At 51.5% G+C, this 14,060-nt stretch overlaps 1 protein-coding gene across 17 annotated transcripts in view; it reads right to left on the bottom strand.

The window, feature by feature from the left end:
* Positions 1-2,236: 2,236 nt before the first annotated feature.
* The window catches only part of HIVEP3 (HIVEP zinc finger 3), a 158,729-nt gene continuing 146,905 nt past the window's right edge, over positions 2,237-14,060 (bottom strand). For 15 of the 17 annotated variants that reach the window (XM_065041381.1, XM_065041382.1, XM_065041388.1 and 12 more), the window contains 2 exons: positions 10,948-12,008; positions 2,237-8,128 (listed from right to left, as the gene is read on the bottom strand). In XM_065041381.1, coding sequence (XP_064897453.1) covers positions 7,265-8,128; positions 10,948-12,008 — 1,925 coding nt within the window. In that variant the 3' untranslated portion in view covers positions 2,237-7,264. Of the gene's footprint in view, positions 8,129-8,945; positions 9,011-10,160; positions 10,335-10,947; positions 12,009-14,060 lie in introns of those variants that run through there. The other 2 variants (XM_065041394.1, XM_065041395.1) reach the window with 2 other exon arrangements.

The raw sequence follows: 14,060 nt of genomic DNA, 5'->3' as shown, positions 1-14,060 counted from the left end.
TGCTGGCTCAGACGTTCCCTGCTGCCATCCCTTTTCCTTCCCTTCCTCCGTTCTGCTCCGTGCTCAGCAGCCTCCTCCCGTTGTCATAACAACGAGCATCAGCCCGTGGCGGCCGCGCCAGCCCTGCCAGCAAAAACACCTCCTCGGGGGACAACGCACCGGCCCCCGTCCCCAAACCATCTGGCTGCCGTGGGGAGGAGGGTGAGCTGCCCGCTCCCCCCGTTGCGCCAGGGAAGGTTCAGATTGGATATTAGGAAAAAATTGTTCCCTGGAACAGGCTGTGCAGGGCGGTGGTGGAGTCGCCATCCCTGGAGGGTTGGACATGGAGATGAGGTTCTCAGGACATGGGGTAGTGCTAGAATTAGGTTATGGTTGGACTCAATGAGCTTGAGGATCTCTACCAACCACGGCCCTTTGCACCAATGCTAGTGTGGAAAAGCAAAACCAGAATCAACCAAAAAACTTCTTGGCAGGCTGGACCTTAGTGCGGACAATTGCTCGTGGCCACCTTGGCTCCAGTCGCGCTGCATGTCCCTGCAGGCACCACTTCATCCCGGCCCCAGTCCTGTCGCTCTGCCATTCCTCCCACGCCAGCAGCTCTTCGTGCAGCCCTGTGCAGGCTGGGCAGGGATTGAAAGCAGTTCATCTGAGTTTCTATGAAAGCCAACCTGCCCGCTCTACACAAGCTCATCAGCTCTTTCCAGTAGTAACGCTGGGCAACACCTTCCAACATGGTGCAGCTAAAACCCACCCCCTGGCTGGATAATCCAGCTCCCTTTCAGCCAAGAGCCCTACGAGAGGTCAAGGAGTGAAGATTCCTGAAGGTGCTTTTGTGCCCGTAATGCTCATACAGGACCGGTTATAAGAGGAAATAAGAGTGGCTGGGGAGAAGGAGAGACCAGTTCACCAGGGAACTTGGATATTTCAAAAGGACAGCAGAAATTTCAGCCTACCAGAGAGAAGCACTGGCTCGAACCTCCTGCAGCGTTTTCAAACCTTCGCTCCTTCGCACGGTGCGTTTCCCATGGGGTGACCGATCCGTAACACCAGCCAAAGGGTTCTTAATCTTTGGATACTCCATTTGGCTTCCCAGGGAGGGAAACGTCTGGTCTCTGCGTCTGGAAAACAAAGACTCTTTAGGGGGAAGGAATTTCTTGGGACACTGATTAATTGGAGCCACTCTGGAGATCTGTGTAAACCAAATTGGTTCCAGGTTTGGGAGATTAGTGGGGTTTAGCTGCAGCGTTCTCCAGACAGCTCTGGCTGCCTTTAAAGTGTCTCTGGTTTTAAGCATTGGAGAAACTATTATTATTTAAGGAAAAATCATTGCTCTTTTCAGTGGCTCAAGCACACGCTGGAGGGGCTGGCAGCGTATCTGGAACAAACGTCACCACCCCGCGGCCTCCAGCCAGCGCTCCTCGGCTTCAACCACCATAAAGGAAAATACAAGGTGTTAGCAGGGCAATAAAGGACCGAATCTTCCCCAGGACCTGACTCTCACACACCTCCAAGGGCCCATGGAGCCTTTTTGGATGCACAGACTGAAATGTTGGATCCGGTTCTACCGCACCAAGGGGAGTGTTGGGGCAGGGACATGAGTGGGAAACCCCCGGAGCAGAGCGCAGCACCCACCACCCAGAGCCTGCTGAGCTTTACAACATGAGAGACCCCGGGAGACGGCACGCAAAGCCCAGCAGCTTTAGGCCTTGCTGTTGCAAATGCCTTTTTCTGTCATAGCCTTACGAGGAAACCACTATTGCTGCCTGCAGCTGGGGAAACTGAGGCACAGGGCAGGGACATGGTCCCCAACTGAATGCTGGGGACCGATAAATTCTTTCCTCCTAGCGATGAATAAATGAAGGAACAGTGAATGCTGCAAAGATCCAACAGCATCCTGGGCTTGGGGGGTCCAGCAAGCACGGACACCTCTTATAAAACCAAATGCAATGATGCTCCCGGCTCTGCGACCAGAGCGCTGAGGTCAGCCCGGCCCTGCAGGGCCCCAGGAGCACCCACCACCTCCCTCTGCCTCACCCGCTCTGCGCCGCGGGGACGAGATACTGCAGACCCCACCGATCCGGGTGGTATTTCTGCCGGAGCCGCTCCCCACCCGCAGCCGGGCCGGCCCAGCACCCGCGGCGGGACCGGCCCTGCACCCGCTCGGCCGGATCGGGCTCCGGGCCCCTGGGCGCGCTGAGTCCATGGAAATCAGAGACCGCCAGTCGCGCAGGGGGAATATGTTGGGACTTTAAAATTTATTCCAACATGCTGTTTTTTTAAAAATACGCTCAGACCGAGCAGACAATCTGAGCGGTAGTAAAGGCAATATTATACTCGTAAAAACTTCTCATTCACAGTACAGATGTCATTTACAATAAGGGTCACAAACATCAAATACTGAGTATTTTTTCTTTTTTCTTTTCATTTTTGTGTGTTTTTTTGTTGCCTTTTTTTTTTGTTTTTACATCAGACTGTGCTTTTACCTGCATTTTTTGCACTGATATAACCATACAGACATTGCAAGATGCAAGTGTAGAAACCGGAGTGAAAATAAAATTACAGGCAAAACTACCAAATTACATTGTCCTCTGTACATATTTACAGAACCTTTTTGGAATGTATTGCCATTTTAAGAACATATAGAAACTTTCTACAGACTATTCCACTTACAGAATACATACACCTTTTAGAAAAAAAGGCAGATATTTATCTTACATGAGACCATGTATATTAAATTTGCGTACACATTATTATTATTATTCTTTACATTACATTTACTAAAGTGATCGTAAGTGCCATCGTATCTCAGTAATGCAAACAGATTGGGTTTATGCCATCAGGACTGATTATTTTTTTGTCAATAATTTACAGAATGGTTTTATTGGTAAATACTGTGCAACAGATGGAAATTAAAAAAGAAAAGCACGTGATGGAATCAATTCAGCAAATGGAAAACAATTGCAAGAGCAGCAGCAAAGGGCTAGATCAAATTACCGAGGACTTTTTGTGTGAATTGGAATCATTTGAGTGATTTCTGTGTGAGCGAGTGTATTGCTTGTTCAGGGGCTGTTTCAGTGGGTTTAGGGCAAAAACCAGGGAAAAGGGAACGCCGGCTTAGGGGGAAAAACCAACTTGTAGGGGTTTTTTGGTGGAGGGGAAAGCAGAGCGATGGGGCGGCTGGGTCACCCACACCGCCCCGATGGTGTCACCTCCAGCCCAGCACTGGGGATGGACCCAGCGCTCCCAGTACAGCCCAGCGGGCCTGATGGGGCGGGTGGGTTTTACCAGCGAGCCGAGGAGTGCGACGCTATGGACACCAGGGCTGACATGTCCCCCTTAGGAGCAGGTGACGAAACACATTTCCCAGTCACAGGCTGTAAAGTCGCAGCTTTAAGCGTTTCCTGCCGCATTCCCGGGTATCCAGCCAACAACCTGTGGATAATCAGAGCGGATGGAGATCGGCTGCAAGGCACGGGGTCGCTTTGGGAGCCAACCGCCCCCTCTCCTCCACCCACGGGCTGTGCAGTCCTGCAGGACACCGAGCTCTGTGACCGTGATGAAAGCAGCTAAACTCACGCTTAAGCACAAAGAAGTTACTGAAACTCCAGAAATGCTTAAGCTTAAGCCAATGTACAAGAGCTTTATTAGCTCTGGATAGAAGGTTTGGTACTTAACGGCTGGTTCAAGGAGTTATTTAAGTGCAGGGGCCAAGTCCTCCATGCAGAATGGTTTCTTGGATGCCAGAGCATTCATTTCCATGAGTACCTGTGATCAGGGGAGCTACACAAACAGCTTAATAGGGAGGGAAATATCTGAGTAGGGTTTTGGCTGATTAACCAGCTACATAACAACGAGGAGCAGCCGGTCTCTGGGAGCCACTTGCCCTCACAGACTATACATTTACAGACCCTCTGCCAGAAGAAAAGCAGGAGATTTTATTTCCACCTGCCAATAAGAAGGAAGGGCTGGGCTTTGGTTTTTTCATTTGCCTATTTGCATTATTAATAAATACATTCTCTTGCGAATAATACTGCCAACCGCTCCGCCAAGCGTCAGTACAGCCAAACCCAGCCAGCCCTGTGGGAGGTAAATTAGGATTTATCACTCCTATTCTGCAGACAGAAGAGACACCCCGAGTGACATTAAAAGCTGTGACCCGCAAACAGCTTTCACCGAGCGTGACACTGGGAGCCCAACGGGCGCTCAGGTGGGAACGGCAGCCACCAGTGACGGCTGGACCGTCGGTAACACGCAACCCTATGAACACGGCTGGAGCCGCTGTGCCCCTGGGCTGAGCGCAAGGGGCGGGGAGACGCGACTGGCACGGGGTCACCCCACGATCCCGCAGCCGGGCTCGGGGACACCCGCCCTGCCCGCAGGCGGAGATGCTGGTGGCGGCGCGGAGGACGACGCCCTTCCCGCCGGGCTCTGAGCTGTCCGTGTGAGAATTAGCCCTTAAATATTGATTTTTGTGATCCCTTTTGCCTATCCAATAGGCCGTATTGCGCCCGTTAGGTATGACATGAAGCACCATTTCACCCCCGGCCAGAGCATCCCCCGCCGTCCCGCAGAGGAGCCGCAGCGGCTGGAGACGGAGCAGCCTTGGGGTCTCTATTTGCCCATCCCCTGAGTTTCCAGCGGTGCCCGCCCCGCGGCCGCCGGGTGACGGGTACGGGGTCCCCTCGGGGAGCAATTCCCAAACTCCTCACCCCGATCCTTCCGTTTTGGCCGCAGGTGGAGGGATCGGATGGTCGCACGCAGCGCCAGCCGCCAGCACGGATGCTCTGCAGCCGCGATGCTGAAAGCTTCAACTCATCTTGAGCTGCCAGCAAAGCTTTAAGAAATAATAATAATAATAACTAAAATAAACCACAGCAACAAAACCAACGTAATGACTTCTGGGTTTTGTTGTTGTTCTTTTTTTTCCCCTCTGTTCAGAAATGACAGAGGGAGGAAAAAAAACAAAGGCAAAACATGCGAAGTATCAGCAGGTCAAGGATTAAAATGGTTACGGAAAGAAGCCAAGCAAATTTGATCTAGCCCAAAGCTCGTGTCAAATGCACCTAATAAAACTGGGATGCTGAGTGCACGGCTGCTGCGCTATTTTTCTTTATGTACAATTTCAATATATATATATATATATATAAATTAAATACAAAAAGCTACCTTGGAATAATGTTAAGAGCATGACGAGGGCAAGCTGGGGGACAGTGGCAGAAGGCAGGAAAGTCCAAACTGTCACTAGATGGGGCGGATGGTTTCCAGGGATGCTCACGCCGGCCCTGGCCGAGCATCTTGATACTAAGCAGACGCTTAAAGCCTGAGTGGGATTTAGGCTGGTGCTTAAGAGCCGCACTGAGGGTTCAGCTGAGCCGAGCTCCCAGGCCTGGGGCCAAACAGGGGGAGACGGAAAAAGGGAAACTCGATCAAAGTGCTAATTAAGGTATAAATGGGTTCTGGACCTTGTTTTGGTCAGTGTCACAGCCTTAATGTTATTTCCATGATATCTTCTTTTGTACTTAATTCCCTTTACAAGAAAAGAAAAAAAAAATATAATAATCACAGAAGATTATTAAAAAAATGATCTTATTTGCCCGTGAAACGGGAACAGTTCGCAGCTCATCAAGTCTGGCAAGGAAATGTGTTCTCGGTTAGGGTTTTATTTGTTTGGTTTTTTTTTAATTTTTAATTTTTTTAAAAAAGCATATTACGTACCCGATAAAGCGGAGCAGCTCCGAAAGCAGAAAGAACCGCCCCGCTGGTTCAATAGTTATAGCTTTTCTTTTTTTAACTAAAAAAAAGAGGTTTGTACAGATTCCATAGAGCAGAAGAGCCCCTGAAGCAGCGCAGGGCCTGCTGTCCGCCAGGGCAAACACCTGCCAACATCTGCATTTTAAACTGCACGTCAGCGGGACAGAGGAGCGGCTCCAGGGGCTCTCTCTGTATTTGGTATCTATCGGCAGTAGAGGCCATTGCTCCGCCACGGATCCTCACGGAAAACCACTGTGCATGCACAAGCAGCTGATTGCAAACACCGACCACTCCGCACCATCACGCCTGCACCATAGGGACGTTTGCCACGTTGTGTTTAAATAAATAAATTAAATTAACATAAGACGGGGGGTGGCGGGGGAGACGCGGAGCGGCGGGCGCGCAGACCTGCGGGGAGCGGAACCAGGCGGGAGCGAGCGGGACTGACGGACGGAGCGAGCGGGACTGACGGACGGAGCTCGTCTGCCACTGCAAAACCACGGCGGGGGGAACACGGTTGCAAGGCCGAGTGCCCTTGCAGCGGGGCGCGAAGGGGGCTGCTCGCAGAGCGATCCCAGCCGCAGGAACGCGGGGCTGTCAGGCACAGGCGGGCTGGCGGGGCGACGCGGGCGCATCACGCAGCGGGCGGAAGGGTTAAAGCGAGCAGGAGGCCGGCTCGTCCAGCGAGAGACACCATTCCCGGGGCTACATTCGATACATTCCTGTGTTCTTGCAGGGAAAGCTTTGAAGAAGAACCTGCTTTTTTGTCCCTTTTTAGAAAAGTGCTTTGCTGGGGGCGGCAGGAGGGAGGACGCTCAGGCTTCGTTTTCTCTTGCCGGTAGGGATTTCTCTCGCTGCGCACGAGCCTCCCCCTGCTCAAGGAAGTGCTACTGTCATTGACAAGTTCAGGGTAAACACGTTTCTCAAATGTAAAGCAGTCTCAACTCTTTAAAGCACAACCATAGGCAACCCGAGGGATGCAAGGAAGAAACCAAAAACCAAGCACTTTGCAAGAATTAAATAAAGCCTGTAATAAATACGAATCATAAACTTCTGTACACAGGAGCAAGGGTTTGGTTTGTTTTCTTTTTTAATCATTTAATCAATACAAAAAAGTTTTTCTGTTTTGTTTTTGTTTTCAGTGCATCTTCTTCCTCCTAAAATGCTTAATTAACCCTTTCCTTTCTGCATCTCTCAGGCCCATAAGAACGCACACCGAAATGGCAAAAAAGACAAGGTCTAACAAACCCCTTTCCAAAAAACTCTAAAAAAATATTCACAGCCTCAAACATCTTTGTACATTTCAAGCAACAAAAGGTATAGAAAAAGGCACAAGTAACTGCATACATGTGGAGATAATACCAGACTGGGACAAAGAAAACCAGGAATCTTCCATGGGTTTGGTCATTCACTAGAGTGCTTCGTATAGCGATGATTATACTAAAGGAAATAGTGTTGAAAATGTCTGTTGATTTTACATAGGAAGCCTAAAGGTGGAACGGATCGCGGGGGCTTAAGTACTTCCCGTGTTTTCATCCACCTTGTGTTGAGTTTGACCTACATCTGCGTGCTCGAGGCTGCTGGCCCTGGGGGGGCCCCCGGGGTCCCCGGAGAGGTTCCTCCTGCGGCCGAAGGGCTGGGCGTGCGGGTGGCTGGACGGCGGCTCCGAGAGGCAGCCGGTGCTGCTGCTCCGGTCCAGCGGTGGCGAGGGGGGGTCTGAGATGAAAGTGCAGGACGATTCCAAACAAGTGCTCGAGCTGCCGGATTGCTTCTTGCCCGTTTTCTTCGAGGGTTCTTCCCCGCTCGTCGAAGGCTTTGGAGAGTGCTCGTGGGTGGCGCCGGGGCTGCCCGGGGCCGCCTGCTCCACGCGGCTGGACTCCGCGAACATTTTTACCCTGTATTCCTCCTGGTCTGTCTTTTGCTGAAGCTCACTAGTCCTCGTTTTCTCTTCTAAGTACCCGCTGCTTGTAAGCTCTGGGGACAGCGTGTATTTGGAAACCTTTGCGACCGGGGAGACGGACGCCGACGATGGCTCCTGTGGGACCGGCGGGTCCTCGTCCCTCTGGGGAGCGCGGCTGAACTCCACGAAGCTGCTGTCACCAGAGGCGAAGTATCCGGCTTGCAGGGACACGACCGAACCGGGCACCAAGCTGGGGTGGGTGCTGGGCCTCGCCTGGACCATCTGGATGCCCCCGATGGGAATCATAGGATACGGCGTCCTCGTGAGCTGCTGCGAATGCAACGGGAGATGGCTGAAGACGTTGTCCCCGCCTCGGCTGGGAGCGTGGAGGTGCATCTCGTGAGGTGTCTGCAAGGGTCTGGAGCAGACAGGCTGTGTGACGCCAGGCGAGCGCGTTGGGCTTCGTGGTTCTATCTTCTGCACCAGAGAGGGAAAAGGAACAGCTGAATCAGCGCAACGTACAAGTTACGGCATTAGCATCATTAATGTTCACTATAAGGACTGCTTTTGTTATTATTTTATTCTAATCTGAGGGAGATCAATCAACCGAGGAACACTTGGATCCCCAAACCTTGAAGGTAAGGAGCAAAACAACCCCACAGCATTTACTGTCCGGGTACAAATATGCCCATGGTCCCCTGGGGCAAATATCCAGGGCTTTGGTTCAGGCTTGGATCATTACAAAATCCTTCAATAGTTTGGGTTGAAGGACCTTCCCAGCTCCCCCAGTGCCCCCCTGCCATGACAGGGACATCTTCACCAGCTCAGGTTGCTCAGAGCCCCGTCCAGCCTGGCCTGGGATGTCTCAGGGATGGTTCATCTACCACCTCTCTGGGTACCTGGGACAGTGTTTTATCACCCTCATTGTAAAAAACGTCTTCTTTATATCTAGTCTGAATCTCCCCTCTTTTAGCTCAAAACTATTACCCCTTGTGCTATCATCAGACTTGCCTCTGAGACCCTGGCAGAGGACGCCAGTGATTCCAGCCGTCCACGTCGCTTTGGATCCCATTCAGTACATGGGGTTTCTGACCACCCAAAATAACGTTATTTATTTTTACTGTACTTTGTTACAGCAGCATTACACCCTCACAGCTACTAATCGCAAGGATGCTTTGGACCGAGGGATAGCATTAACTCTTGTTTGACCAAAGCACACCCAGCAGTGCGGTCCCCACCACCACCCTCACGGTGTGGTCTGTACAAATCACGGGTCAAGACCCTACGATTTTACCTTTTACTCTTTCTCTCTTGGTGCTTCACATAGTTTCCTAATGTACATCATGGAGAGATATGTGGCTAAACAGAAATGCATTAATTAGTGATGAGCTTATAACTAAACCCCTAAACAGGACTCGCGAGAAGAGGAAGCAACAGAAACTGAGATCAGCTTTCCGTTAAGATGGGGTCAGCTACAACATCTGAGGATTCACTGGAGGGCATATTCACTTGTAGGATTATGGAGAATTGCCTGACCCAGCGAGCTGGATCTTCATGAAGAGGCGACACAGGAAAGCAGCAAAAGAGAAAAGAAGAGAAAGAAGCAAGAGCCGCTCAAGACAGTGCAACCTTGGTCAGCAGTTACAAGCCCAAACCCTTGCTAAATCTCACTTATCCACATGAAGTCTTGGCAAAATCACTATAGGGATGCCAGGAAACCCCCAAACAAACAATCTCAATGGTGCAACAGCCACCAGAAGGAGAGGCCACTACTGCAGGAGCCAGGGGGAAGAGATGGTCACGGTCGGGCCCAATGGACGGAACTAAGCTGAGCTAAGCTGTGATGGCCTCCAAGTTTCTAAACAATGTATAGGGCACCAGTTTTGAGCACAGAGCTCCGTCTGTGATCTGAGAAATCCACAATTCTGTCTCTTGTAGCCTTAGTAGGAATGTAATTTTGCTATGAAAGCCCAGCTGTCCATCTCGCTGGTAAATGGAAAGTTTCCTGTTGGGGTCTTTATTGTTGCGTTGGAGACACGTGAGCAAAGCAGCAGTGGTGACTTTGGGTGCATAAGAGCAGGAAAACGGAACAAGAAGGTATGTGTGTGAGCTTAAGTTAAAAGGTATGAATGGGCAGGAGTATACAACACTATGTCCTACTGTGGACTAGGGAGCTTAGAGGAATTGCTACAAATGGTGGCAGTGGGTGGTTTTCCTGACAGGGATGCTTTAGAGGTCAAGTATTGGGGTGTCCAAAGCCCTGAGATTCACCACAAACATTTAATTGACAGGAAAGGGAAACAGCAACAAAGTAAGCAAAATTTTGGACCTAAAACTAAGGACAGGCCCCGAGAAGGTAAGGCAAGCGTCCATAGTGCAAAGCAGAGGGAAGGCAGCACCAAAAGATGGTACGTTATCATAGTCACGGAAGAAACGCACACTGGGCAACGCGGCTTTCCTGGAGAAGACCTGGGTCAGTATCTGCCGTGACCGGTTCTCCAGGGGTGTACGGAGGCCTCTCTCCTCCCCGTGCAGCCCCTGGGGGCTCCATCTCTCCTCACACCAGTTTCCCAGCAGGGCCACTCCAGCACCCGAATTTCACGGTCATCAGCACAAAGTACAGGCGGGCCAGGCACTTCAGCAGAAACGGGAAACGTCCCACCAAACCCGACGTCTAATTTGCCTGTAGCGGTGGGAGGAACATGCAGTTTTCCTTTACTCATAGGATTTGATACGTCCAGCAGAGAGATTAAATAAGTTTCTGGACCCAGCGGTAACACCTCTCTGTGCTAAAGAGAGAAGCGAGATGAAATCAGAGATGCCCAAACAAACATTTCTCAGCAGTTAATCTAACAGCGCTGGCTCCATACGCACACAGCCCACAAGTCAGCAATGACCAGCTCAGATCTGGTTCGGGCCACTGACCAGTGAAACAATGGTCCCAGCTTCACCCCAGCTGGTGAAATCTCAGGAATGGGTGTGAAATTCCCAAGAAAAAGAAAAAAAAGCCTCTAGTGACAATTAGTCATTATGAAGCTGTCATCTTCCTGCTTGTGTCAGCAGGAGACTGCTTGGCTCGGGAGTGTAAATACCCTCTTGGAGAAAGGACAACCTGATTTCTCTTCAATCGATATGATCGGGACTGAAATGGGTGCAAAAGCTACTGCTGTCTGCTGTCACTTTTCTCTGGGTTACCTGTGCCACAGTCACTGTGCACTCCTGCATTGCAACCTTCATTAAAAGCATATCAGAGAATGTACCGCGGGGACTAGAACGCAAGAGGGGCTTGAACTTACCAGCTTGGACTCATAGAGCTGTACGTTTTTGCCAAAGAACCTGTGAGGTAGAGGCATCGAAGACAATATCCCGTGCTGGGCTTGATATGAGCTTTGAACTTTGTCATCTGCTGCTGATTTGCTTGTACCAGGCAAGTCCTCTTTCCCGGGGGACGGATACCTCGGTGACTCCGAACAGCCTGGGGACAGGACCTTCTTCAGCGATAAATATCTGACTGATGACATCTCTCTGCTCGGCGACGAGTGCCTCACAGGGGAGACTTCTCCTTCTGGTGGAAGGTACGACCTCGGGGACAGCTCTGTTCGGGGGGAAAGATGCCGGCTGGGCGACAGCTCAAGCCTTGGTGACACACACCTCAGTGGAGACGCCTCCCTCCTGGGAGAGACACGCTGGCCAGGAGACACCCCTCTCCCTGGAGACAGGCACCTGAGAGGAGACAGCTCTCCGGTCGGTGAAAACCGTTTGGGCGAAGTTTCGTTTTTGGTTAACAGGTGCTTTCTTGCGAGCATTGGTCGGCTGCTGCCAGCACCTCTGCCGGAGTCCTGACTCGGAGACCACCTTCTCCTTGGGGAGGTGTCCTTGGAGGTTGACAGGTCCATAACTAAGGACATCTGGGGCCTTGTGACAGACTCTCTTTCAGCAGAAGCCAATTGTTCGGTGGAGGTCAAAGCTGGTCTGTGGAGACTCAAGAAACTGTGGCACACGGCAATGTCGCTGCTGTCTGCTGACCACCTCGTTTCCAGCCCCGAGGAGGAGCCCTGCTGGTCTTCACCTGCTTTTTGGCTGCTGGAAACAGTTTCTTGGGCTAAGGATGACGCTATTTCGGTGCCTTCCTCTTGAGAAGATGGAGAGCCACCTGAAGAGTGCAGCGGGAGGGTGGCAGGTTTGCCTTCCGACAACTTTAAAGGTGGCTCATCTTGGCTCTCCTCTTCCTCCTCATCTTCCTCATCTTCGTTGTCATCATCATCGTCAGATTCTTCTAGGTCTGAAAACTGATGTTCCTCAATTGGCTCAGATCCCTCCCGCCCCTCAGAGTCCTGGAATAGGTCTTCACTGGTTCCTGAAGGGATGGACAAACACAGAACAGAGAGGGTGAAACACACGCACAGGTACGGGTCTTGTGCTAAATCTGCTCGAAAGTTCAAAGGGGACAAGAGGAGGGAGGACCCAGTCATTTCCTAGATATGATCATCTCGTGCTTTGAAGCCTTGCAGCCGCTGCCCTCTGTGCCAGCTCCGCTCCTGGCGATCCCAGTACATCCCAGTGAACCCCACTGGGACCTCCCGCTCTGCCCTGAACTGGGTTCCAGCCATTGCTCTGACAACACACGCAGCTTCTGCTCCAGACCTTCGCACCCCCTGCCTGCCCTTCTCTAGAAATGCAAAAAAAGGCTCTTAATAGATGAGAACAGCAGCACAATCACCCTTTGGTGGGCTTCTTACGACTATTTGTTGCAATGGTGCCTACAAAATACCTACAGCTGCCAAAGTACGAGGAAGTCGCTGGGATGGCCGTTCCCATCCTTCACATCAGGCCTCTTTCTGCAGTTAAACATTAGCAAGACAGGACACATTAGGGTGAACAATAGGGTTGAAAGCACTTTTGTGGATTTTCCCTTATTTTGATAAATTCTGGCTATGATGCAGATGCTTGTTTGTCGCAGAGGCTTTTACTGTCTGCCTGTGGAAAGCTTTGCACAGGGATGCTTTGTTAATAAGGGCTTGTAAACAGTGAGGAGTGTACAACAAGCAAATTCTAAAGGATTTGCAATATATCTGCAGGTAAATATACCGCATCTCTACTCTACTTTAAGGGCCAGCGGAGGCTTTGTGAGACCAGCACCAAGCTCCAAGCAGATCGCGCTGGCTCACCCGCTGCCGGGTCTGCACAGGAAAACCTGCCTTTCCGCGCCAGATGTGCACAGCTGCGAGCTCAGCCTGCAGAGGCCCATCGGGAGCAGCCACTGGATGTCACTGCAGCTCAACGCAACCACGCCGCCAGGCTCCCCTGCCAGTCCCCGTCGCTCTGCACACGCTAATAAACCACCAGTTTTTCCAATCTCTGTTTGTGCCAAGCACCAAGACAACGGGTGCAGAGCTGCTGGGATGCGCGTGGTCCCCAGCTTTGGGAGGGATGCTGCTCTGACACCTGCACTGAACAGGGTGATTAATTGTGGCACTGCTGGCCTCTTTTCACTGTCAGTTCAGCCTAGGACACGGTTTCTCCTCCGGTGAACACTGAAACGGTTTTCCATTCAGAGCTGCCATCTGTCAGCAGGACGAGCCGGAGGGGAAATGAGACGGAGTGAGTGCTGAGGCTGGAGCAGACCTGCCTGCAGCGGGCAGGGCGGCTGCCACCAGCGGCCACGGCCACACAGTGAGAAGTCACTGTGATCTATGCATAAAAAAACCTTCATTTTGTTTACTTGGAATAACAGGGCCTTACTAGTAAAAGCTCATGAAATACTTGGCATCACCAGTGAAATAAATAAGACGTGTATTCTACCAGGGCTGCTGATCCATCCAAGGCTCGGCCTGAAATGCACCTCATTTGCTCCCCACCACATTTCAGAAGTATCCGGTCCATAAAACGAGACCTACCGCAGAACTCACGCGGCATCGGGTCCAAGTCAGCGGCTCTTCAGCGAGAGGCTGACTCGCATTGTGACTGTCCGTATAATCACGGTGTTTGCTGGACACAGGATCCAGCGGCGGGTTTGCAAACTCCCAAAGGGACTGAATTCAGAACACATATTATTCCAAACGACCGGTTTTCCCGGCTGTAGGGCGAACGGTGCATATTTCTTGCTTGGAAAAGGAATGCATTGTGCTGGCAGAGCTAAGGGCTGGTCCCCATCTCTGGTTTTGTGGTTCGGTATCTATGGGCTCGGGGATGCACAGGCAGCTGCAGCCTCAGCCCGGCTCGAGGAGCCGTGTCCGCTGTGGTCTCTGCCGGGTCCCAGTCACCCAGCGGACAGGACAGGGAGCAAGGTCAGAAACAGGGAGTGAGGGAAACGCGAAGCCAGCTCCGCGCTGGGACGTGTTTGCATTTGCCACGGAGGGAAACATGTGAGTGAGTGCCGGGACAGCCCAAGGGGAGTTTGCTTTGGCCT

Source organism: Columba livia, chromosome 26, assembly GCF_036013475.1.
Source record: "Columba livia isolate bColLiv1 breed racing homer chromosome 26, bColLiv1.pat.W.v2, whole genome shotgun sequence".
NCBI lineage: Eukaryota > Metazoa > Chordata > Aves > Columbiformes > Columbidae > Columba > Columba livia.
This window is presented reverse-complemented; position numbering and strand designations above follow the sequence as displayed.